Raw genomic sequence first — 26,615 nt, forward strand, 5'->3', positions numbered from 1 at the left:
CTATAATTTTTGTGGAAACCAAAAAAAAAAAAAAAAAAAAAAAAAAGAAGCAGAAAGCACAAGTTGTTTCATGGAAGAAAAAACTTGCTTCTATGTAGGACTGAAATAACCTTGTCCATAAAGGTAGAAAATGCCATTTCTCCTGTTTAAGGCAATGAAAAACCAACAGAACATTTCTAGGCAAACATCCATCCTATATTATGTGAGTCACTGCTGTTCCTTTATCTTCCAGAAGCACACCTGCTGGGCAGGTCACCTCCACAGCACTCCAAGGAATAAGAGTAATACGCAAAATGCAAAAAGAGGTTTCAAAGTGTTTATTAATAATTGTGCTATTCTCAGTCTAAGATGAATTTAAAGCCTCATCCTATGTTAAGTCCTTGGCACATCCTGGCCATCCTCACTCCACAGCAGTCAGGATACATGTCCAACAGTTCTGCTTCTGTAGAAACTAACCAAAGTCTGCCCTTCCTATAGAGCTGCAAAGGTTATTTTTCACATGTTATTTCCACAGCGACCTGCATTTCTCCACTCTTTCAATCTTTACTGACTTTTGATGTTGAAGAAATCCTTCAGCATGAACACTGGCAGCCAACACTCCTCCCACAAAGCTCAGAGTGGAGAGAAAACAAATCAACCCAGGCTGAAACTCTCACAGTAAGCCATACCAGCAGGCTGAGAGACATTTTTTCTCCAGCAAATTGATGTTATTTTGAAAAAAGTGTGCTTTTTAAGAAAATACCTGTAAACTTGAGCAAATATGCCTTATCTTTTTTTCTTATGTATGCAAACAGATGAGGGGAAAACCTTTGGAATGACTTCATACCACAGTCATGACAAACAAAATTTAAAAACTGGAAGGCACCGTTAGTGTAAAGCCCCTTGCAGCTTTTATCACAGTGTTCAGTAGAAGTTCAGAAACATAGGAACTGAGTTCATTTTAGTTCATACCAGTAAGCTGTGCAAAAATAGCTTATTTAAAAATAAAACCATCTCCCCTGTCAAAGGTTCCCTCTTTCCTCAAAAATGCTTTGCTTGGACAGAACACTTCGTGTGATTTGGAAAGAGGGCACTGACTCCTCTGCTTGATCCTTTGTTAAATACTCACTTCATGTTACAAAAGCTTGTGAGATCCATGTACACATAACACATTTTTACTGGTAGCAACAACATTTGCAACTGAACTCCTGTGTATCTTAAACCGTGCTTCAGAGCTGTTGCCAGGTTAACACTGGAACACTAACACCACTTGAACTGGGCTTACAAGCCATTTACTCTGTTTTCAGATACAAGAGAAATTTATTTGGAACACATTTGTAACAGCCATTTAACTTCCCACTTACCTGTCACTGGTCTTTGAGCAGAGTTCCCTGAATCAATCTACACTCTGAGAAGACATGGTCTTTTTTACACATTGCATGGCAAGTGCCCTGAAGTTCTGAGGTGTCCCTGAGACATGAAAGCATTAAAGCACCAGGATGCTTTTCCCAGGAGGGAAAAGCTGTGAAGCTTTGTGGAAGACTACCTGAGTTTTGTAAAACTTACATTTCTGCAATTGCAGGATACAAAGGTTTCTGAGCATGGCAGGGTAAGAGGAAGAAGGGAATAAGCCTGGAACTAGCATGGGTTGGGGCACCAACAATTAAGTGGTAACTCACGAAGTTCTTTGTTAAGCTTTATCCAGAGCACAGGGAAATGCTATGACATTCTGTGGCATCTAATTTCTTTCTGGGCCAAAAAAACTTTTCTCCCAAAGCTGTTGAGGAGCTCAGTTTCTCTGAAAATTTCCTTTTGTTATGAAGCTCAAGTAGCTCAGGATTAACTGACAGTTATTTTAAAAATCATGATTCACAGTAATACACCAGAGTCTACAAACATGAGAAATCAAATATTCTCAGAGACAGGATAAGGGACCAGGGGGAAGAAAAAAGGATCACTTACAAAGTCCTGTGGACAAAACTTACTAGACCATGTCTCCTGAGAATGTGATCTCATCAAGAACCTTGATGTTGAAAAAAATCCTTTGCATCCTTTAACATTTTTCATGAGATAATCCTCAAGAAAGTTATCAAGGTGGGTGCAATTGCAACTGTACAGATGGGGAAACTGGGGCACAAACCAAGAAGGTAGTTTTTCCCAGTACTCCATCACTCCTCAGCAGACTACAGCACCCACCAAGTGTCCTAACCTCAGTCCCTCGCTCCAGCCCACAGACAGCACTTCCTCCCTGGCAAAGGCACCATATCTGCTCCATCTGACACAGCACATACAAATGTGAATTATGTCACAGAGGGCTGTGTGCACCAACGTGTTTACACACTGTACTTGTCACCTCTGTCCCATCAGTGGCAAAGAAAGCACTTCATACACGCAGTCTTGACAAAAACCAGAAGCCTTTCCCGAGCCCCAGAGTGGAGGGAGGAAGCAGCAACACTGTCCTTCAGCTAGAGAAAAAAGACCCAGCGATAGAACATACAGAGCGTTAGCATCAGGGTACAGTAAAACACCACAAAGCCCCAGAGCTGAATGGAAAGGGAGACAAGACTGGATTCTTCTGAATCTGTCCCCAGGGAAAGAAGAGTCTCAACTGTTCTCTTAACGCTGAGGTTTAGCTGAAGAATGTCAGAAGGGGAACAAAGATTGTCCTGTCCAGAGTGTGTGAGCAGGAAGGGAAAACAGACAGAAAAAAAAAGGTCAGTCAGTTAGCCATAGCAACATCCACGAAGCAGACTGTCATCAGACATCTCAGATACAACCTACATGTTCAAAAAGCATATCACAGCGGGTTAATTCTCACAAAGGAATCTGCAAGAATTCAATTGCAAAGAACTCACTCAATGCAAATATTTAGTGTTCAGTGAGGTGCCTGTCACCTGCAAAACTTCAACATAGAACAGTCTTTGTTGTTAAAAACAGCACTTGACACACACCTTAGTGATAACCACTCCTCTCTGGGGTAAATGAAGAGGCTGCGGGTTTCTGAGATGCTCTTGGCACCGACTACTCACCAAAGCTAAGTCTGATGTGTGTTCATCAATAAAAACCATAAGACAAGGGATTGTTTATGTGAAACTGGTGCTTGAATGCAGTACCCTCCCCCTGTGCACCTCTTCCCTCCCTTTCACACAGGTAACTGTTGTGTATCAGTGACATCTAGATGTGCACACACATCAAGCTGTTCAACTGTCAGTTTCTCTAGATGCAAAGGCTTTAACTAGCAAAGTCCTACAGCAACAGCTGCTCCGCTGTGATGCCTGTCATCAGCATTTTCTAGAAGGAGCCTTCCTCTTAGCAGGGAAGTATTTCTACATAGATCCGTGCTTCTGGAAAGCCTTTTATTTTTGTAATTAGACTTCAAATGAAAGGAAATACCTGCAGGCATTTTTTCAAGAAAAATACACTAGGCTGCCACGCTGTTCTTGCATACAGGTCATCTTACGTTCACATCTCAGTAAATATGTAACCCAGACATGTGAGAGCAACTGTGTAGTTCAGGTATTTCAGTAAGTTTCCCCAGAGACAAACTCCTTGAACTTTTCCACATAAAGCAAGAAGTATGAGAAAAACAGGAGGCTCCTGGCAGTAGATGTAGCAGATTTGGCTTATTGGGAACTTTCTCTTGAATGGCTTTTTTGCTTGTTTTTAAATGTGGCTCATTTCAGTAATTTGCTCCATAGTGCAACCACATAAAAATTACATATTCATATCTAAGGGAGCCATAAATAGGGGAGTTGGGACAGAATTTAACAATTTTGCCCTGGAGGAATTTATACTGTGCAGGTCTGCTGGAAGTCTGAAATTTCTTAGGGAGTCAAAATAGTGCAGAATCTCAAAGTACTAACGACTCCCTGCCATGTCCCAGTGCAACTCACCACTGAACCATGTGAAATTACCAGGCAGCTCAATCAATATGTTATCCTAAAATCCCAATGGCTCAAATGCCAGCAAGTAAAGCTATTTGAAAACACCAGAAAATATTGCATTGCTGACTTGAGAACATTGCTTTTAGAAATAGCTGGGAAATGAGTCACTGGGTTTACCTTTCCCTTTCACAACATAAAAGAAAGAAAACAGCATCTAGAACAGAAACACTAATGCTTAACAGTGTAAGAAATCAAAACAATTAATGCACTAGAAGAAAAAATAAGAAAAACATGGTGCATCAAAACTATTTGTGCTGAGACAGCTGCTGAACAAGACGAAGTGGAAAGGACAGGAAGCGTAGAAACAGGATAAATGGACTCAGATGGACTATTTAATACATTTCTACCTTCTAAATCTTTCAAGTTGCAGAAGGGGACAAGGAATACCAGAGAACAGATTTCTACTACTGGCACATAGCAAAAGTTAGGATCTATGCAAAGATAGCTACCATCAGAGAAAGGCCAATAATCCTGCTACTTGTTGGTAAGATATTAAAGACATTCATGTAAGAGAATTATTCTGAAGGAACATGAAAAGCTCTGCGAGAAAAGTTAAACATGCAAAACATCATCCGAATTTTATCCCACTTTTAAGCTGTCAAATATCTAACCTCGAAAAAATGTCCTTGCTTTTATGGAAACACCTTGCAGTTCTAAAGACAGACTCAAACTGCATCAGCTATTATGAATCTGAGTGAATCAGATCTCTGATAAAACTATATCAGTCTTCATTGTGGTCTGAAAGACAATGTTAGGTAAGTTCAATCTATACTACAAGACTCAGCTTATAACTGAACCTGCTAAATTTCAAATAATTCTGCTTTTATCAAATCTTTCAAAGAACGTTTTATTTTTCTGAAGCATCATTAAAACCTGCACTGTCAGGATAGGAGAAATACATACCTGAGGCACTCCAATCCTTCTGCAGGCTTCCAAGAAATTCTCCACGTTTCGTCTGCATTTTGCCATTGTAAGTTTAGGCTGCAAAGAAGTAAAGGAGGCAGGGAAACAGCATTCTTAACTGGCAAGGTTTTAAAAGATCTTTACTTTTTATTTAAATGCAACTCTTAATAAATGTCTTTGCCAAAAACATACTGCACAGACATAAGCTTGTCTAATTCAAAGCAGGTTCTGTTGAAGTTTGCTTTTTGTTATTTAAGAAGAGCAAGCCCAAAATTCAAAGCTATTTTATGAAAAGCTAATTTATGAATGCTGGATGTTTTTTTTTTTTAAAAAAAGACCATTCCAAGCTATGCAATATTTATACACAAGGTGTCATATAAAACAGGCTCTTGGTTTTAGTGACTACAGTATGAATACTTAAAAATATATATTTTGAATGAAACACACATGCATGGTTCCCATGCTGTGATTTCAGAGCAATTTCATGATACGAAGCAATCTGGAGTCTGTTCTGGATTACTACAAAACAATATATAAATATCAAACTACATTTCAATTACCAAAGAGATTAAAATTAAAAAAAAAAAAAAAAAAGAAGGCTAGATGAAACCAGAACATACTGGAATTGAAGCTTGCTGTTTGTAAACCTCTTGTAGATGTGTTTGATGTAGCTGTTTGAATTGCACTCTCTGGCATTTTTTCAAGCAAGCTTTTTTCTACAGTTAGCTTTCACACCTCTGCACAGACATTATCACAGCACAGGCTCTGTCTTGCTTCTATTCTTGAAGCTTATTCTTTTCTGCTGAAAGAGACACAAGCTTCCTGCTCCTTTGAACAAGCCACCCACAGCCTATGCAGCAGCAGGGAGTAGCCTCTGTGGGTTCAATACTTTTCCATTAAGTGCTGGGGTTTCTGCTCTGTGCTGTATTTCCCCACCAAAAAAAGCAGGTTAAAGGCTTAGCACTGACTTCTTTCTCTCTCAGAGGACAGAGGGAATACAAAGATCCCATTGTGACTGAGAAATGACATGATGCCTCTTTGGCTCCTGAAGCCATGTGGCTTAAGGCTGCCTCTTCCTTGGGATTCATATGACAAAGCCATGATTTAATTCCCAACACAGAATATTCCACAGCACATGAAACCAGGCCATTGAAAAGATATTGGCAGTGACCTAAGTCTTGTGAATAGCAGCTGTATATGCCTGGTCTCCATGATCCCCCCAAGCTGCCTAGAATGTTGGCGTGTCCAGTTCAATCGTTCTCAAAATAATGAAGACATCTGCTTGCTCACATTAAGCCCAAGGGAGAGGAACCACAATGATAAAGTGGGCAGCCCTGTAAATGCCAGTTTGAATTCCAACCAACACAAAGACTGACTCCAAAATAAGGAAAAACAAACACAATATGCATGTTTCAACTTCTTCCCCTAGGAACAACTTCTCCCCTTTTTTTCTTTTCTTTATTCATACAATGTAAAGGTGCATAACAAACAATCTGCCTGTCCATATTGCTTTTAGGTAGCTGACCCCAAATATTCTCACTGAACTTTCCAACTTCCAAAAATACAGATTATGCAAATGACGTGTTGTTGTTTCACAGTTCTTGACTGTTCTCTAATTCTGTGCTTTGCCTACATGATACACAGTAATGCACCCAGAAATAATAATAATTTTGTTGCTTTCCAGAAACACTGCAGTCAGGCATGGGAAGAGAAACAACTTCAGAAATTTTCTCCATGTGTTTCCTTCCTTGCTCTCAACAGTTCCCAGAGAGAACAACCTTCTTTCCTGCTATTGCAAAGGTACAACTGGATTTGTTTTGTTCCAGGAGATGCTGTTCTCCAAGTAGCTTGAGTGTGCTCTGCTAAAATTCCCAAGCAGAGGAATCTGTTATGCTGTAAAGTGGACACAGGAATCAGCTTGGCCTCTCTGCCTGTTTTCACTGTCTGGTGTTGTGGGATCCTAAGTGTTGTAGAGAATGTTGTATTTTCCTAACGTTTTCCTGAATGTCTCAGACCTTTTGATCTTTTGAAAGACTTTATTTCAGTTTCCAGCCAGTTTTCAAGTTAACACAAGGAGGACTTGAAAATGTTAACATTTTCTAACAATCTGTGTTAGAAGTAACTTCATTTAAATGAAACAAACACAAGTGTATTTTTTTAATGATGCCACAGACCTTTTTTTAGGCAGAACAGATGGTTATTTTTTCTCAAGTGTGTTCACAAAGCAGAATGTGGAGTTGAGCACTTGTCTGGATTACGGGACTTTGTTGGATTGTTATTTTGGACACATATAAAGCACTATCATTACTACATACTTACAACAGCAGGTGAGGGGACATGAATGCTGGGAACAGAGCGGGGACGCACGTGATTAGCTAAATGGCACAGAACAACACCATCAGTGAGAGCTGCTCCCAGGTCGCTGGGCAACGACACCTTCAACCGCGACTCTATATTCTGTAGGAAAATGAACATGGACACACAAAAAGTAAGAGCTGGTTTCCTCCAGCTGTTTCATTCTGCAGAACATTTTATCAGAGGCAGAGTGCTTGCATCACAACTCTTTGTCCACCCTCATGACATTTTCTGAAAAACACCCAGGAAAGCTTTTTGCACTGCTGTGGCCCAGAGCTGACCACAGTCTAGGAGCAATTGAGTTCAACGATCAACAGTTTTCATTTTACTGCCCAGGGGACTTCATTATCCAACAATAATGGAAATCAGGGTCTAGGAACAGTATTCCTAATCCTACATACTCTCAGAGAATGGTTCTGCCAAGAGAAGTGAAGATAATTTTCTTTGTGGGTTGGAGGACACCACAGTTAACAAAAGTCAAGACAACAATTTTGCCTGTAAAGAAAAATGTGAAAAAGTGTAAATAGTTAAAAAAAAAAAGAGGTTCTTAGCATTTGTGTAAGGGAATCAATAAAAATTCCATCCAGGCTTTTAATCTTGTTTTAAACACTGTGCAAATTTCACTTAGTTCTGTTATGCTGTATCTAATTTTTAAAAAATATTAAAAAGAAGAAAATTATGCCTACCTGGGAAGCAGAAAAAGACACAAAGCACTCTAAGATAACAGATGAGAGGCAGTGCAAACAGGACCAGGTTTTGTTTTGTTTTACTTAAGATTACCATCTCCTTTCTCTAAAAGGAGCAAGTTACTACTTTAAAATTTACAAAAAGAAGCAATTATCTCTGTCCATCTGGGATACTTATGACTTTTAAAATCAGCTTTAACAAATAGGAAGTCTTACTTCTTGGCAACATTCAGACAATTGATTCCTCAAGGAATCCCTTCATGCTCTCCAGAAACAAGACTGGGGCAAAGCAGATCACTACCTTAATTCCATGTAACTTTTTAATACTCAAGTGCATTGTAATTGTACCCAGACACAAATCAGGAGTGTAGTGGCCCTAAAGAGACAAAACCCACAAATATAAGGTACTATTTGTGCCTCAGATGTTCTGCACTTGACTAAGGATAAAGGCAAGAATAAATAGATGGATCCAGGGCACACAAGGGAACCATGCTATCAGCAGGACTGGCAGCAGTCTCTGCACTCCAGCTGCTTTTCTGTGGACTTTACAGCAAAGAGGCATTTTAAAAAGAAGAAATTAAAAGGAAGACAGTGAGGTAACTTTCCAGGGAGTTCCTTACAAGTGTGAAGGCTGATAAGGAAGAAAGCAAGCACACATTTAGTTTAAATGCAGAAGTCATCAGACAGAAGCAGGAAACAGCACCGTTTATCTTACAGAATTTGACGCTGACTTTATCCACCACAAAAAGCAACGTGAGCACCACTGCACCCATTGGAAAGAATCATTCAGACTGTCCAATGCCCTTTCATTTTAGTAAAACGTGCACCGTCTTGGTTGAGTGAAACCAGTCCAGAAAAACAGGACAGGTTTAGCAGGGTGCACTCAATGCACTTGCTAAGATGCCCAGGTGCTGGCTCCTGGCAGCACTCACCTTCCGTAGCTGCTCTATCAGCTCCAGCTCCTCCTCTCGCTGTTTGGAGTTTTGTCTTACTCTGGGATCTGCAGGATCATGGGCAGGAGACAAGGCACGGGTAGAAGATGAAGCAACAGCTAAAAAAGGAACATGAAGCCAAGGAAATCACTAAGCACTGTGTGGCTGACTGGCCTTCTCTGCTGCTCTATTCATGCACACACAAGGCTCCAGAATGGGTACAGTGCATTCCTTTGCACACATCTCTTTCATTTGATTATTAATCAAGCTAATGTAAATGAGATGCTCTTTAACTTATTTTCCTTTGCTTAGATTCTGTTCCTTCTGTTGGATAATAATTCACAAAGGAGGACAAAGTTTTGCTGGGTGGAACGTGTTGAAACAGTTCAGTCATTGCCTACAGAACTTGCCATTTTGTTACGTGCTACTGTGTAGAACATTTTAGCACCCTGTAGCAAAATTTATCAAGGGGCCCTTCCTCAGCTGTTGAAAGCGTTTGTGGCATTTCCTTGGCATCTTTTTAGGTGTAAGCACAGACCTGGGAGAATAAATTCCCACATTTCCACAAACATGACAAAAGAGTATTTGACAGCTCTAAATCAAAAACGGCTCGCTCACAAAGCATTTCATGCTATGTGTCTACACATGGAACTACAAAGTGGAAGTTTGATGATAATGACCTGAAGTAACAGAGAGTGCAAAACTAGGTAGTACAGATGTTAATATCATGTAGCAAAACTAGCTGATTTCTGAGCTATGTAACCTACCTTTGTTTGCTTCATCCCTGACAGCTGTTCGGTAAAGGAAACTCTCAGGTCGCTGGGAAGGGTTTCGATAGGAAGGTGGGGCTGCATGGCCAGGATATGGAGGGGAAAGGTGGACTAAAAAAATGTGGAAAGGCACAGGAAAGGAAAGGAGGAAGAAGGAAATGGTTAGGGTTTAAATAGGAAATGGGTTCAGCAATGTGGTAATTAAAAAGAACAAAACAAAAAATTTTAATATAATAATGACAAAATAAATTCCAGCCATGCATGATAAAAAGCACAGAGCAGGAAGAGGCGCTTTCAGGGACACTTGCAGGCAAAGCACATTCCACATACCAATTCTAACAACTGTTCTGACTGTTGCTGAATGCATCTGTGTGCCAAAGCCTGTATGAAGGCCTAGAACAGCCAGACCCTACACTCTGCCTGAGGACACGCTTCACCCCTGTTGTCTCTTCCCTCCTGTGCTTCTAAGGGAACCCAAATAACTGGGTAAATTCCCAAATGCAGCAGTGCCACACACAGAGATGGGAACACATGCTCCCGTCTCTTCATAGTACAATTAAGCAAGCAGGCATCTTGATGTTATTGTTCAGAATTTTTTCTTCCTTTCCTTGTTACCTGTCTGAGTGGTAGGTGAGCCAGGGGAGATGGCAGATCTGTCATCACTCTGTGGACAAAAAAGCAAAAGAGCATAAATGGTCCTAATCTAGAAAAGCTGTGACTATGTTTAAATTTGCTGTGTTTTAAAAAAAGGCTCCACCCATCTAAATGTGCTTCAGAAAAAAAAACACCACCAAAACAACCCAACCCAGAAATGTGAAAAACCACAGTATGTTGTTCCCCAAATCTCATCTCTGCAGAAAGTTTTTTCTTTTGCAGAAATGACACAATTGTTTTTTTCTGAGGAAAAAGAATGATGAAACAGCACTGCCTGTGCAATGACAGATCTTTGTCCACTCTTCCTTCCAATCAAAAGTTGCAAAGTGTTCTTTGTAAAGGGGATATGGAAGAAGATACAATTAAACAACATGCAGAACTTGCATTACAGCAGCACCAATACAGATCCATCTCTGACACTTTTGCTAATGCAAAACTGTTTTCTGAGCATCACCTTCCCCAGTGACACACACTGTGGTTTTATTACAGTGCTTACCCAGGCTAATGATTTCTTATGCTGAATTCGTTCAGTGTAACAGTTTCCACAGAAAAGAAAAAAATATAGGGTATCTGTTATTCAAAAATAAGCTGGTAAAGAATACAAGGAAAGTACTTTTGATGAACTCAACTGGGTCAAGAGTAAATAATCTTGTGCAGAAAAAGCAACATCAAAGACAACCAAGAACCCCTCTGAGCAGAGACTGGTTACCATGTTTTTACAGCTTAGGTCTCCTGTAGACACAGCCTAAAGCTAAGATGAGGTAATATCTATTGCAGTTTAATCAGGTAAATCGGATTCATACCCTACCTGAACTTTTGATTAGAAGCTGACAGATTAACACCTGTTAAAACAGATGTGTGTATCCAAGACTTTTGTTGGCTTTATTGATGAATGATAGTAACAAGAGATACCTTGACAGGACTGAAGGTAGAGGCACTAGGCAGGGTAGTAGCACAGCTTTCTTGATTCAACCCTGAGTGTGACTGAATGCAGGAAGAAAGAGAAGGCAGCAGCAGTGTTAGCAAAGGGGTGATGGGTCATGTATAAAGGTGGGATGCAGCAGGCACGTTGCAAAGGAAGAGGTGATCATGATCACATTCTCAGAAACACTTAGCAGGCAAGAGATGCATCCTTGCTCAACTACAGTTAAAGCCTTCCTACCCTCCTGAACTTTCTGGCTAATAACCTTGGGAGGTGTAATGTTTCTTTTACACACAGCACAGCGACATCAAAAGCAGTTCAGAACATTAAGAACAGTAAGTGAGGTAAAAGCTTCTTTAAGTAACAATTAAGACCAATGCCATCAGACAAAAGGAAGCTTTACCCTACAACAGTTGATTCTGAGCCACTATTCAAAATAAATAGCTTGCTTTTTAATGTTTCAAGTACGTCAGGCATTTTTAGTAATTTACTTTCCTATCAAATTTTAAAAATCAGAGAAACTCACATCCAGCAGGATCAAGAACACACAGTATCTGCCATGAACACTTCATGCTGATCCTTGTGAATGACACACAAATTAAACAAGATTCTGTAGGTGCAATCTAGCTCTTGGGGAAGATGTCAGGGTGAATATTTGCAGTGTTGTAACAAAAAGTGCAGCCAAATTTCAATTATAACCAATATGAAAACCAATCAAATAAACAACTTTTCATGTTTACAGAACAGGAGCTCTAACATGCCAATCTGTGCTGACAGTGGATCTAGAAAGCCAAATTCTATGTCTTTCTGAAAGCACAATCTAAATATTAACATTTGAGGACTGAATGGCTCAAGAATGAACTTATACATTCTGAAGCAGCATTCAAATAGCAAAGTGGCAGTTCAGCACAGTAAAAGAACACCAAATGACACCTAGAAACTACACATGTGAATACCACACTTAGGAGCCTAAGTATTTCAAATTATTTGCAACTATTCTGCCACTTCAGAACAGTACCAGAAGGAGATTGTTACACTCAAGGCAGCCTTAAACACAAACATCTTTAGGTCCTAAGTGGACTAAACAGCCAATCCTCAAGACAGCCTGTTTCCCTGTAGCAGAGCAAAAATTGTGGGGTCTTTTTGTTTGTTTTGTTGTTAAAGTTTCAAAATATCACTTAAGCAAAACATTAGGTAACATAAGAGAACAGCCAAAATAAAACAGAAGTAGGTGGTCTGTAACATTACCGTAACTGCTTATTCCTGTATGAAAAGAGCAAGAAAACCTCAATGCAGACTAACAAGAAGTTGTCACAACCCACAAACCCAGAAGGGAAGGGGAACAGGGCACAGCACAGGGCAGGACAATCACAACAGCCACACACTGCATGCTCTTCACCTGTTTGCGAGTCCCTGGCCTCCTTTTAATGGTATTGGTGTTACTGTCAATCTCAAACACAAAAAGAGGCTCAAAGCCATTCTGTCAGGGACAGCAGGGAAAGAAAGAGAAGGAATAAGGGAAGAAGTGAGGCAGAGAATAACTGTAAGAAAAGGCAGCTGCAATACAAAAGGAACCAGGATGCTGCAATTCAGACTTACAACACTCTACTGCACATGCTCATGCTGCACTTGGCCTTTAGGTCTAGCACTGAAGTCAGAGACAACTCCCTGAGTCAGGAACAAGTGTAGATACAGGGACTGCCAAAGCAGAGCTCAACCAGAACTCTGCACCAGCCAAATAAGGATATTTTAAGGGAATTTGACTATTAAGCCTTTGAATACACAAATGGATGCCAATGGTCTGAGAGAAAACTCCAGGGCACAACTTAGCATAATTCAAGTCCTGCTTACTTTACTCAGACCATTATTATTTGTAGCACACTGGTGCCTAAAAGCCTTCACTTAAAATGTTTCAGAGATCCCCTGTGCCAACAGTAACATGGTGGCCTCAGGCCACTTTAACAGCACAAGAAAACACTGCAGTGAAGGGAGCAGGAGGCAGCAGTGGCACAAAGGTTACCAAAAGAAGAGGTCACACCAGCTGCCTGATGCTTATCAAGTATTTCACGGGCTTCACCAACAGAGAAACTGAGCAGCTTGAGAGGATGTTTTGGCTTGCTTTTCCTTCCATATTACTCACACTGTAAGGGACAGTATGAGAGAAAACAGGAAGATATTTTTGGGGAAAAAAAAAAAAAAAGAGATTCATAAGCAATCAAGGCTGAAATCAATAGCTAACTCTGAAGGCTTGATACTGTCTCAACAAACAAGAGCAATTGTGACAAACTGGACCACCCTTATCATAGAATCATAGAACTATTCAGGTTGGAAAAGACCCTTGGGATCACCGAGTCCAACCACCATCCCTACTCTACTAAGTTCTCCCCCAAACCATCTCCACCCACACCTCATCCAAGCGACCCTTAAACACATCTAGGGATGGTGACTCAACCACCTCCCTGGGCAGCCTATTCCAGTGTCTGACCACTCTTTCTGTGAAAAAGTTTTTCCTAATGTCCAGTCTAAACCTCCTCTGTTGCAGCTTGAAGCCATTCCCTCTTGCCCTGTCACTAATTACCTTGTGAGAACGGTCCCCAGGACATGACTAATATAGAACCTTGAGGCACACAGCTGAAGAGGCCAGTGATCACATATCTTCATTCAGCAAGATTTTTAGTCTGGCTATTACAAGTCAACACAAATCCACCACAGTGTGCAATGAAGTGCTACAGTCAAACTCCACTTCAAATCACAGCTACATAGAAGAAATATAAAACTAAACTCGGCTATTAATAAAGTACGGGTAGCAACTTTGTGAGGTCAGATTGTACTGAAATTGTTTATAAACAGAAGAAAATGGTGAGAGTAGCCTGTGCAACGTGAATATACTTTAATTAGTGATAAAAGAAAACAAAGAGAAGACCAAAAGAAAACAGGATTTAAGATTTAACAAAGAAGATTCACAACCTAAATTTTGGTTTCAAGAAAAGTTTTGTTAAAGCAGTAACAACACCAGAAGAGGGAGGCTGTGAAATAAAAGAAAGCTCACTTGCTTTCCAACTACTCATTAGACTGGTTACTTTTTAATCTTTTCTCCTTACATCTAAGCTGCAAATACTGTTTGGAGCAAAAGAAGTGACTGCTATTTTACAGTACTCTGATGTCATCAGGCAAACGTTGAGCAAAAGATTTTTTTACTACAACTTGATGTAATATTCCCCTCTTTTGCCACAAAGTGTTACTCCCACACCATAGCTACAAAAAAAACCCCCAACAAAAATACCAAGTAGAAAATCCAGTAGAAATTTCTTTTTCTTTATACTAACCTATCTGAAAGTTTCAATATACAAAAGTTTTATAAGGTAAAGTTTACACTACTGCATGTAGTCTTTATGCAGAGGAAGAAAATGACAGAGATAAAAACCATGTACATGGAAAATGTGTACTGAAAACAGCCATTGGCAAACAAATTTTGATATGAAATTCCTCTATACCTTGGTGGAGGAAACAACCATCTACAGAAATCAGATCTAGCTAAATTTCAAATCCATAAGGACAAGGAAAATTTAAAATCAAATGCAATAGAATATAAAAAGGTAAAAGTAATTTCAACTCTTCTAGCAGAGCCTTTTTTTTTTTAAAAAAAAAGCAAACTAATGAACATTTCTTTGTTACTGAACAAGTTTTATCATACAAAATACATTTGTGAAAACAACAACACTATAAATTCATGAGGTTGCCTGAGCTTAGTGTTCCAGTCACCATAACTGCCAGAAACAGCTGCCCTGGCATATGTCATCATTAGACACAGTGTGTACTTCCACTACAAAATAGAGCTACAGATCATACTTCAGCAGTCCAGAAAACTCAGAATTTCATATCCTGTTATAGTTCAGTGCTGCTAAAAACAGCAAGGAAACTAAAGAAAAATGGAGAAATTATTCCTTTCACATCTAGTTCAATCTCTCCCTACCAGCCTTATTTTTTTTGTGAAGTGCAAGGATGTAACTCAGTTAATGACATAAAAGAAACAGTGATGAAAGCCAGTTGCAAAATAATCTGTGAAAATTCCAAGTAGTGTAACATAACATTATATGATTAATTTACAAAAGTGATGAAATCACACAATCAAATAAGAATGGGGTCCCTAAAAGTATATTTTAAATAAATTCCAAAAATTAATTCACTGACAACAGAATATAAACATTCAATCCCAAATATTGCTATTTGCCTGTTTCTTATTGTTTAAACATGAAGGCACATTTTTATATGCTTATTGATTAGGATTTCTTTTAAGAGGCACATGGATGATCACAACTAAACCTCTCTCTAATATTATGAGCTTTATTTTTCTCCCACACAGTGCTAGTCACATGAAAGCTGGAAAACCAAGAAGTCTGAATAAAGAGACAGTAAATATCTTGACCAACATGTTCTGGAGACAGATATTCTGGGAGCATCAACTAAAGAAAATCTAGGCAGATAATGGAAGCACATGAATTAATAAAATAAATCCCAAGCATGCAGTCATGCAACAGCAGGCAAACCACGTGTACTGTTCTTTTCTAAACATGGATTGTGGCATAAGTTATATTCTGTAATTATACTACATCACTAAGGTGCCACAAAGGAAGAAATAGCATAAAACATGTAATAAATACATAAATGTTTTTATTTTTGCTGTTAAAAACAGATGATTTTAAAGACATCTTAATAAATAAAACATAAAAAGGTATAAGGAATATTTAATGATTTGTAGCCATTCAAATGTAGAGCAGTTTTTATGGTTACCAAGATACTAAGTATTTCTAACCATGTGCAGGATGCAAATAAGTGTTAAGGCTGTATTGAAAGCATTAAAATTGCATTAAAATTGACACTGAAGAGCCCATCAACTAGCAAGCAAGATAAATGGAGAAGGAATCAATCCAGAACAACTAGAGGTGAATTTTTAATTTTAGATGCTGTTCTTTACTACCAATAATTTTGTTCTGCTCTCAGGAAAAGGCAAGCTAATTATTTTGTGAAAAAGCACCATGATATTATTAACAAATGGCTGACAGTACAAGTATCAACATATTCATGCTATTAAAGTTCACAGCTAAGCCATTTTTCAAGGATGCTCATGTTTTATGCTATTTAGATTAGCCCTAAAATGGTTGGTCTAATCTGAGACAAACATTACATGTTGTTATTTCTAGGCTCTAGAATCTGCCACATAAAAAGGCCATTGCGTGCAGGATCTTACCACTAACAAGGCACTATCATCAGTATGCTGAGACCTTCTGGATGGAAAGGGACACTGGGAGGTGGGAGAGATGGGAGTAATGTCAGAAACACACAGAATGTCAGAAACACACAGTACGTGAACAGACAGACATTTTGGAACATGTACTGCTTGTTTGCAGCATTGTGAGGCTTTTGCAAAAAATCCATCAAGTATATGGAACTCTAGGGATATACAGACACAAGACCCATGAATTAAAGTGTATCTGTATGACTCAAGGTAATAAATTATTCTGCTTTCTATTTTGTCTCAAGTAAATACAGACAATTCTATACTCACAGTTCTTACTGTGGTAGAGCTAAGAACCCTTAAAAATTAAGAACAGAAGAACATTAAGAAGGAAAAGGAGCAAAAACTATTTCAATTATCCCACGTTTCAGCAATTTTCTAGCAAAAGAGTTGGAAAATGCTGCTAAAGAGCTATTTATTTTCTTTATACTATTAAAAGTTTTGATCCGATTAACATTGTCAAGTGATTTATGTTTCCCAGGAGGGAAGTGGGAATGGCAAGCAGTGGAAGAGCTATTACTATGCAGAAATCTGATGCAGAGAGTGAATAGATGTCACTGGCTCAGCTGTATATATATTCTAGAAGACTGAGCCTTGTATGATTTGTGTTCCCTAATGAATTACTGGTTTTGATTATAATACTACACTAGAAGGAAGCTTTTTAGTTTTATGTTTGTGTTGTGTTTTTTTTTCTTCTTTTTTTTTTTTTTTTTCTTTTTTTTTTTTTTTTTTTTTTTTTTTTTCTGATAGCTCTCAAAATTTCAATGTTTAGACTTTCTGGGATAACTGGTGATCTCATGATAGAAAACTGGGAGGAAACTGACCAATGAAAGATGGCTACAACACAACAGTTTGTCTGAATAGTCCTGTTAGAAAGTACTGCTTGTAAGGGGCATCTTAAAATGTAATATGAAATGTTTTTTCTGTAGAGAACATAGAAAACATACAAGAAACAATATAACAACACACTCAGGCAATCTATACAAACAGAAGGAAATATTAGACTGGAGGGGAAAAAAAACCAACCCAACCCAAGGCTTAACAGTAATGCTAAAATTCAGTCCTGAAGAGTGCTCAATAATCAGGAAAATATCTCTGATGGAGAGAACTAAGAATTCAGGTGTTGACATTCCCAGGAATACTCTTACCTCACTATCTAGAGGACTTTGCTTCTGAGGACTTAGGGATGCTTTTTGCTATAGAGAAAAAGGAAAAATGAAAGACCAATGTAAAATAATATGACAGAGAAACAAAAACTCAGAACAAAACAGAAACATTTAGAAGTGTTTTAAAACACAAGTCGTCTTAGTTTTAAATAAAATGTATTGGGGAAATTGCAAGTTTCCATTGAATTGAAACTTCACTGATATGACTAAGAAAAAGACAACCTTTATTCTACATGGAAACAGAAAACTCACTGTTTTTGCATATTAAAGATGCAAAATATAACCCAAGGGAGGAATTTAATTGCTGAGAATAAAGTGCTCATAAATAACAAAGGCAACAGAAGAAAAACAAAGAAAACATAACTCAAAAGGCTTATCAATAAACAAAATACATCCTAAATATCTAAAGTCTGTAACTGAAAGACTGAGCTGAATCTTTAATAGAAGCAGCTTTTCTATAAAATATTACCAGGGGCCTGATATTAGTTGGTAACTAACAAAAAGCCTAGTTTTGGGCAGCTAAAAACCTTCTTCTAAACTAACTTTATACGTTGCATGAATGTAATATAACATTCTTTTCCTCTCCACAGTCCATCCTGAGCCCAAAATATTAACTGTAACATTTATCATTTTTATGATGGTGAGATTTTGGGGGGGGGGTCATCAGGGCAGTGAACAGTACAATACATTTAAGACAACTAGGATATTAAAAAAGGTGCATGTTAAGCAGGAGACCACTTCATTTTGACTACAGTTAAACAACAAGTGAAGATGGAGTGTCCATGGAGTGTCTGATGTACCATAAATTTTCACCTGTGCTTTACCTGGAGGTAACTTATTTAAACACCATAAAATACCAAATAGAGCATCCAACATTATCTTCTTGTGTTCATGACTAATTTCTTCTCTGCCAAATTTGTCTCCAAAATGAAATGGCCTCTATGTCATCTCAAATAAAGACCCTTTCTTTCTTATGCAAAAGAAAAACAGAAAATGAGGGGGACCATGTAAAAAAAGAATTCTTCACAACAATCATATTTTGGGTAAATCTCTTCCATCTTCCTCCTCAGTTCTACTTGTCTGTGTCAAGCTACAGCACCAACACTGAATGGAAATAAATGCTGTTTCTCCATTTTCTTTTTATCAAGTGCCACACACGCCCACGAGTGCAAGGTACAAATACTGATGAACTTGGCAATTATTTTTCATTAAGGGATGCAGGAAAGATGAAGTATCAGGCAGGAACTAAAAGAAGGTACCTTAACAAAGTCCAGGACAGCTTCCCTCTGGATCTGCTTTGTTCTCATCCGTTCCTCCTCGTACTGCAGGGCTGCCAGCTGGGCTTCCCGGCGTGTGCGCTCCACGTGCCGGCGGTGCAGCTCGGGATCTGCGCTGGGCACCTGAAACAGAGCAGTGCACCAGGCTGTGAAGACAGAGCTACGCAGGGTAAAGCAGATGGGTTATGGAGCAACAGTCCACGTCTCACAGCTTATGTAAGCTTGGGTTTGCAGCAGACTCAGTCAAAAGAATAAAACAGTGCAGTTCAATGCGTTACCTGACTGTGGTGACTGGACAGGGACAGCAGGTAAGGTGACTCAGCCGGGGGTCTGAGAAATGAAAAAACACAGTAAGTATCATTTTTGTCTGAAGTATAAACCATTTTTCATACATGAGTTGTCAGCAGGACACAAGTATCACATGAAATGAGAAGAGTGGCTGCTTAGGAAGCAAAGCTGTTAGACCAACTGCTGCAATAACAACTTGTGACAGATTCTGTGCAGTCATTTCTCTCTCTTCTCCAGAATGCTGAGAAAACTTTGTACCAATGGGATTGCACGTTTGGCCTATTATACTGAGGTACCCAGCATAATATAACCAGCTCTTAGAGAGTGGGTAAGTAAGAATACAGAAACTTTTCAGATGATCCTCATTTAGAGGAGCAACTGGCTACTATGATTACTGGGGGAGAATGGGCAGAAAATTAATTAGTAGAAACTATACGTTTCTTTTCCCTATCTGTCCTGTCCACATAACTTCTTAGTACTTGGTGACACTCTCTGTTCTTCATCAAATGTAGAATTTCATGTCTTTGTAATTCATCAGTATCTCTGTGAGTAAACACAAAGTGGAAGGGGGATTGGCCACTGATGCATATAAACTACTGTCAGATAAATTCTTCTCTGGTTTACAGCTGTTTTTGTAAAAGTCATTGCCTAGACAATTAGCTTCAGATGACCACAAAGCTGAAATTTAGGAAGACTAAAGAAATTATGTTGTGATACCAAGTCAGATCACAACTACTGCAGCTCATTATCAAGCAAATGTAACTGACTTAAGAATGACTTCAAAATACACAAAGATGGAATCTCTCTCAAGACTTCATTCTGGTTATTGTGGCTCTTATTCTGCTCTGGAAAGAACAGCATTATTTATAAACATTAGCATCATCTGATATTCTCAGAACAAATCTGGTCACTTCACCAGTCAAGGGATGACCTCCTGTTAGTGATACCAGCCATCAGTCACAAGGTAAACAATAACCAATCTGTTTCTTATCCATCATATCAACAATCAAAGAGATTTGCTATTCTTTGCTAGAAGGCAGCTGCTAGCACTGAAATAATTCCCAAGGTCCACAGTCTACAGAATGGTCCCTGCCATGCTGCTTCCTAGAAAGAAAATTGATGGAAACTGAGCAGCTTCCATGTGACAGCCTAAACTCTACAACCTTTGCTCCTGGGACTAAAGAGACAGAGAATTTCCAATGCATTTCAAAAAAATGTCAGTCATGCCACCTCTGTGTAGACTTACTACGTTTACTGCACAGAGATGTGGAAGACCAACATGCTACAGGTCTCCTCTGTTACCAACATTACCACTGAAACACATGACAAATCCATTACTGTTTTGAACAGACTGGGTTCAACTGAGAGCCAAGAAGTGTATCCAGGCCAGAGCACACAGTTTTGCTGCATCAGGAATGCACCACACTCTGTCCAGAGGCACGAACTGTATTTACCAAATTCAATCAACTAATGTAAGTACACTTGAGATGAAGTCTGCATCAAATCCAACTCTAAAGAGTTTTAATGGCTCCAGCATGCTGAATCAGAAAAAAACCCACAAAAAACCAAGAGGCTGCCTGCCAAGGCATTTGCACAGAATTATTGTGGAAGCAGTTTACAGCTTGTGGTTGCCACAAATGAAATATCTGACTAATAAAAACTTAAAATATAAAACAATTAGTCATTGTCATATGGCCATTTTCCCCACAATTTTCAAGGCAGCAACGAAACAACTTTTTTTATAGTGTTTCACTATGAATTTCACTCTGCTGCAGCACAATATGAATAAACTACAATTAATCTGGATTATTGATTAACTACTCCCACATGAAGATCCATCGCCATCCTTAAGTTAAAGGAAATTGTTGTGTTCTTGACATTTATCACTAAAATCTGCCTATGTAAACAGCAGCTCTCTCCTGGGTAACTACCTTTCTCTTGTCTTATTTCCTTCAGATATGTCACACAATCCAGTGTTTGTAAAGTCTAACTATTTGCTTGTTGACTACAAATGCTCAAATTCAAAACCAGACAAACAAAGAAAAAAATGTCAGCCTTTCAAACAAGAACACCATCTGGAGAGAACACAACAGACTGCTGTACTATTTTATGCCTTACCTGTAGACAATACAAGATAAGGAATGCTGATACATGCTGGAGTTACCCTCCTTTATATCAGTACAGCTACTGTATCTGCACATTGACTGCACATTTCAAAACTCCTACTAAAATGTTGCCATAGCTCTGGAAAATTGTACACAATATTCTTTATTTCATTTTCTCTTTCAATACCATTTTGAAATGCCATTAAATATTAATTTATAATGATAGCACAAGTAGTGACATTTACAACTAGCAGTTGTCTTTTTCTTTCTTTTTCTTAACATTCCCAGTACAACTGAGCTTGTTTTCTGCTGAGTCCTTGCACATTTGTTTTCACTCCACAGAATACTGAAATGCTTCAATGGCACATTAAGGGTTCTATCAATTTTTATCTTAGTTCCATTAGCAAGAAGCTATACATTTGCTTATCTCCTGCTCTTTTAATTGGACATCCAAAGTCTCTTCTCAGTCCTAACCACTTCATTCATATCCTGTCCAAATCTGACTCATATTTTACAGATAAGCATTTTCTCCAACAAGCCAAGTAAATCATTAAAGAGTATGGACTCAGTTCAAGAAGTCTGTTTTGTTCAACCAAGCAACCTGTTTTCAGCACTGACTTCCATTCTATCCCTTCTTCTCCTGACACAAGTTCATGATTATGCCACAGATAAGCACATTTTAAATTAAACCCCCACAGTACCACAGCTACCAAGAGTCCACCAAGAATGTGACCTCCTAGTCCATTGGATACTCCACAGTAACTCTCTTTATGCTTCCCAGCAACCTGCAGTACTTCTATCCTTTTGGTCCTTTACACAAAATAGCTTAAGTCAACTATTTAATCAAAGCACAAATTAAAGGCAGATATTGAAAAGTATATACTTCCATTTGCCAGAGTTATTTAACCAACTGATTTAAAGCTGTACCTTTTGGGCACTGCTATTATTAGAATGCAAATTCCTAATCAGGGGAATAACTTATAAATAAAGAAACATGCAGATTTCTGTTGAAGCAAGAGAAAACAATTTCCTAAACACATTCAGTTAATATGTGCTCTGCATTCATCCCAAAACTTTGGATAAAATTTTCATATATTCTTACCTGTTTTGATGTAAATACCGCCTTGTATCCTCTGTTCTTTGACATTCTCTGATGGATACAGGCTTTACTGGTGACCCCTGAACAAAGTAACACAGAAAATCCTTAGTAACCTGTTTAGAAAACTGTACATTAATGTCAAAGAATCTCACTTCTAGAGCAACATTCGTAACTACTGGTATGCAAAATACCTGACAAAGAACCACAAAATACAGCTCCGAGATGTTCACTTCCAGCTAGACAAGCTCACTTTTATTTATTCCCAAGAGTTAAAGAAACTTCAGTTTCAAGATTAAATATGCCTACTGATAAATTTAAGAGTTAAAAGCCTCCACTGTTAAGAATCATGCAGAGAAGTAAACGTAGGTAAAAAATAAATCATATCAAGAAGAAATGTAGAGTTAAACTTCAAATAATGTTTATACAAGTGTACAACAATGCAGACTGGACTCTCAGAAACACAGGATAAAATAGCTGATGCTCTAAATGCCCTAAAGCCAGTCACAGAGGGAAGAAGAAAGCAAAACATGGGATGATGAGAACACCTTAGGCTTAATTTGAGCTATTAAGTAATTTATCCCATTGGGAACAGAGACATAATGCCCTTGGCATTACTCTCTTTTTAGAGATAGTACTGCTTCAGATAAAAGCAAACACTTTAATGAATCATCCCTATGAATGGCTTTTTTGATGTGGATCAATGCCTTTTCACCATCTACAGCAAAGAGTCCTTGGTTGATATTGCCCATAGTTGCCTTTTCTGAGTTTTCTTGTTGTGTCTATGCTTCAGAAGTGGCATCTGCTCGTGGTTTGATATGGAATTTATGAGACTGCAAAATGAATGCACCTCTCAGCTGTGCCTCACTGATTTTAAGCACAGTAAACAGCCATATTAAGTGGACAAAACTGGAATCAGGCTACTGCTTTGAATACTAAAACGACATGGTTTTGTTTGTTTTTTTCTTTCTTTCCTCCAAGAGCAAATATTTTTCTGCTTCAAAACACAAAAAACTTTTACACACTTCAATCAGGGCACAATAGGTACCCTTTAAGCATGCCAGTCACAAAGATTTTCTCACATGGGTTATTAATGTAGTATGCACAGTGAGCCACTGAACTGATTAACTGTGTATGTGGGTATTAATTAAGATAGGCAGAACACAGAAGGAACCGTGTTTGAAAATCTGTTCCTGTAGGTTCAGCTGAGGATGTTCCAAAAGCGTACTATCCAAGTGACTTGACATGGCACAGTTTCCTCCATATGTTCACAGCAGTGGCTGCTACAGCTGCAACAAAGGCATCCTCCAGCTAAGGCAACTCATACCATGTGAAACACTAATCCCTGTGCAGTGAGGAAGCCATGAAATGACATGAGCTGAAGTGACAGTAACTTTACTGGAATCACTGCCCTTGTCTGCACCAGGACATCATTTGGATACAGTAAGTAATCAATTAAGGCAGCTGTTACAAGCACAGTATATTGTGAATGATCTCAAAAAGTATGTGAAAGCAAACTTAATCCATATGCTGCAGGGAAATGGGTGCACACATCCCAGCTCTCAGGAATTACACTGCAGTTACTGATACTGACATTTCTATAACGCAGGATCCCAAAGTAAGAATTACATGCCAGCTCAAACAGAAAGATAATTAAGAACAAAAATTAAAAAGATACTGGTTAGAGTTGTTGGGAAAAAAGAACAGAGATGTTAGTTTTCCCTCTTTTTCTCCCCCGTTTTCTTTTTTCTGTGAGAGGAAGAAACAGGGCAATGTCCAGAGCTACTCACATCTTTCTAGAGATTTGTAAAAAGCTGTCTGGAGAACTTTATAACCTGTTGAGATGTAATTTTACTTACTCTTCATTTGACTGTATTCTTTTGCTGACTATGAACAGTTTAATGTCAGGCTTATCTGAAACTGCAGATGATGTGTTTTGTTCAGAAAGGTGACTATATACATATCCAAGACTGCATGTATGGGTTCAAGCCTTGCTTAATGGTAAGAGAGGAAGAAATGGTTTGCTTCAAATGGTAGGCTTTCTGAAAAGTCTGAATATTTAAATTAGATGCTCAATTCAGTCAGTTTCCTGGCAAATAACTTATAATCAAGATGAACAGCCAGATTAACAGAGTTGCAAAATTCCTGTACTAAATCTTTATGCTGATAACCATAACATTTCTCCCTTGAGAAAGCTGGTACATATTCACTACTGCCAAGTCAAGGTTAACAGTTTTCTAGATATCACCAATTACCAGCTAGAAGCATCAATTTCAGTGTTTTCTGGTGAGAATGCTCTTGGAAAAATAATTTACTTCACTTCACATATATCTAAAACACAAGCTTGCAAGAACCCACATGGTAGGAAAACAGTGTGATTGCCTTAGACTTATTCTTCATATCCCAAAGGGCACTTGGGAGCAGCTTAACACTCCAGCTCTGACCCTCCACAAAGCACATCACCTTCCTCTAACCACAGAACAAAATTCCACCCCTGTTTTTTTAAAAAAACACAACAAAACCAAAAACCAACACCCAAGGAAAATCTCTGAGGGAAAAGAAACATGCTTTTCTGGGGCATATGACTTTATTTAATTTAAGTAAAAGCACCACCTCATTAGAGATTCGCCGATGGTCAATGTATGCCATGAATTGTGAGCTGAGGCTGTCTGAGTCCATGCACTTGGGTTGTCTCACCTCTTCCTCCTCCTCTTCTGTGGCACAGCTATCAATATAGTCGATCTGATCCAGATCATGCTCCACTTGACACACACACACACACACAAAGAAAACACCCTTAATGAGATAACCACGGGAGAGGAAAAAAACCAACACAAAAGCACCGTCAGGAACGAAGGCTGTACTGTTTTTCTTCTGTCTGGGAAAGCTCAGCTTGAAAGCTCTTTCATTTTGCCTGGCCCACTAACATTTGCTAAACATCGGATTTTTAAATAATGATAAAAGTAATGGTTTTTAAAAAGCAATGAGAAACATGCATCAAGCACATAGTTTTAAACTGCCGACCACAGATATTTTTGCAGTGACTGAAAAAGTAAATACTGTGATTTTTTTCATTGCCAAAAATGTTATTTCAAAATCTATCAGCTAACACCAAGACTGTACAGCGATTTGTGTACATTTTGAATAATTTCTCTTGCTTCTAATTAATCTCTGTCAGAAAAATTAGAATGAATATGACAGATACTTCTACTAGTTTTACTACTGCAACAACCACCCAAGGGCAGCATGTCCAAGTTATCTGGATGTAAATGCAACCAACAAAAAGTTTATGTGCAAATAACTAAGGACAGTACAAAAAGCAACAGAACCCCTCTAGAACAACATACAAAGCACCTGAAACTTTATTTTTAAAAGAGAAATGAAAAAAGAAATTAGGAACCACTGAAATGAGAGCAAGAAATAGAATGGTTTGGCCAGTATTGATTTTCCCTTGTTTGGGAGGTATTATGTAGGGCAATTTTTTCACTTGTCACTGCTTTTACACATTCTGTCCAGGATTCTAAGGGTCATGACATTGAGGAAACTACCCTGGTGAAAAACACTGTGCTGGGGATGCACAGGAAAGCAGAAGCTCCCATTATGAGCAATAGAGCTCTTTTTCTTAGAAGTCTCTCCAAACTTGCTCCAGACTCCCTTGCAGACATTCTTTTTCTACTCCCCCGCCCCTTTCCTGCTTGTCTAAAAGAGACTTCTCTTTGCCTCACCACACAATCTAGCAACTGTTACTGCCAAAGCCACCTCCTCTGCTACTACAACCATCCAAAACAGCATTCCTATATGCTTGGGCTTCATTAAATCTCCATCTCAGTTTCCAATTAAAAAAAAAGCCAACCAAAAAACGCCAAAAAACCCCAGCAAAACAAACAGCCCCTTCTTTCCAGTCTTGCTTATTAAACTTAAGTAATAATAACAACATTACAGGAGAAGGTGAAAGACAAAGGATCTCCTGGATCACTGAAAGCCACATGCTATGGCTTATGTCCCTCCCAGATACTCCCACTCATGAACTGACCATGATCTATCTTAAAAGACTAGTGAGGCATTTTGAAATCCCTGATGTACAAAACCAAAAGAACAAAATAAAGTTAATCTTAGAGGCAGAGTTGGCAGCACTACCTGTTATTGAGGCTGCCCACAGCTTCCCATAACACCATGTCTTCATTTTTTTCTAACTTTGCCAGAATTTAACTGTTTGAACTGAAGTTTTTGTCTGCTAATGTT

General features: G+C 38.6%; 1 protein-coding gene across 1 annotated transcript in view; it reads right to left on the bottom strand.

Moving 5' to 3' along the window:
- Positions 1-26,615, bottom strand: part of LRCH3 (leucine-rich repeats and calponin homology (CH) domain containing 3) — a 66,764-nt gene that overhangs the window by 826 nt on the left and 39,323 nt on the right. Inside the window, exons 9-20 of the mRNA XM_010000351.1 lie at positions 24,987-25,135; positions 22,380-22,456; positions 19,163-19,214; positions 18,867-19,007; positions 17,590-17,637; positions 16,394-16,447; positions 11,136-11,207; positions 10,185-10,233; positions 9,567-9,680; positions 8,800-8,918; positions 7,146-7,283; positions 4,827-4,904 (exon numbers count right to left, since the gene is read on the bottom strand). Coding sequence (XP_009998653.1) covers positions 4,827-4,904; positions 7,146-7,283; positions 8,800-8,918; positions 9,567-9,680; positions 10,185-10,233; positions 11,136-11,207; positions 16,394-16,447; positions 17,590-17,637; positions 18,867-19,007; positions 19,163-19,214; positions 22,380-22,456; positions 24,987-25,135 — 1,091 coding nt within the window. The remainder of the gene's footprint in view (positions 1-4,826; positions 4,905-7,145; positions 7,284-8,799; positions 8,919-9,566; positions 9,681-10,184; positions 10,234-11,135; positions 11,208-16,393; positions 16,448-17,589; positions 17,638-18,866; positions 19,008-19,162; positions 19,215-22,379; positions 22,457-24,986; positions 25,136-26,615) is intronic.

Source organism: Chaetura pelagica, unplaced genomic scaffold, assembly GCF_000747805.2.
Source record: "Chaetura pelagica isolate M959 unplaced genomic scaffold, ChaPel_1.0 scaffold20, whole genome shotgun sequence".
NCBI lineage: Eukaryota > Metazoa > Chordata > Aves > Apodiformes > Apodidae > Chaetura > Chaetura pelagica.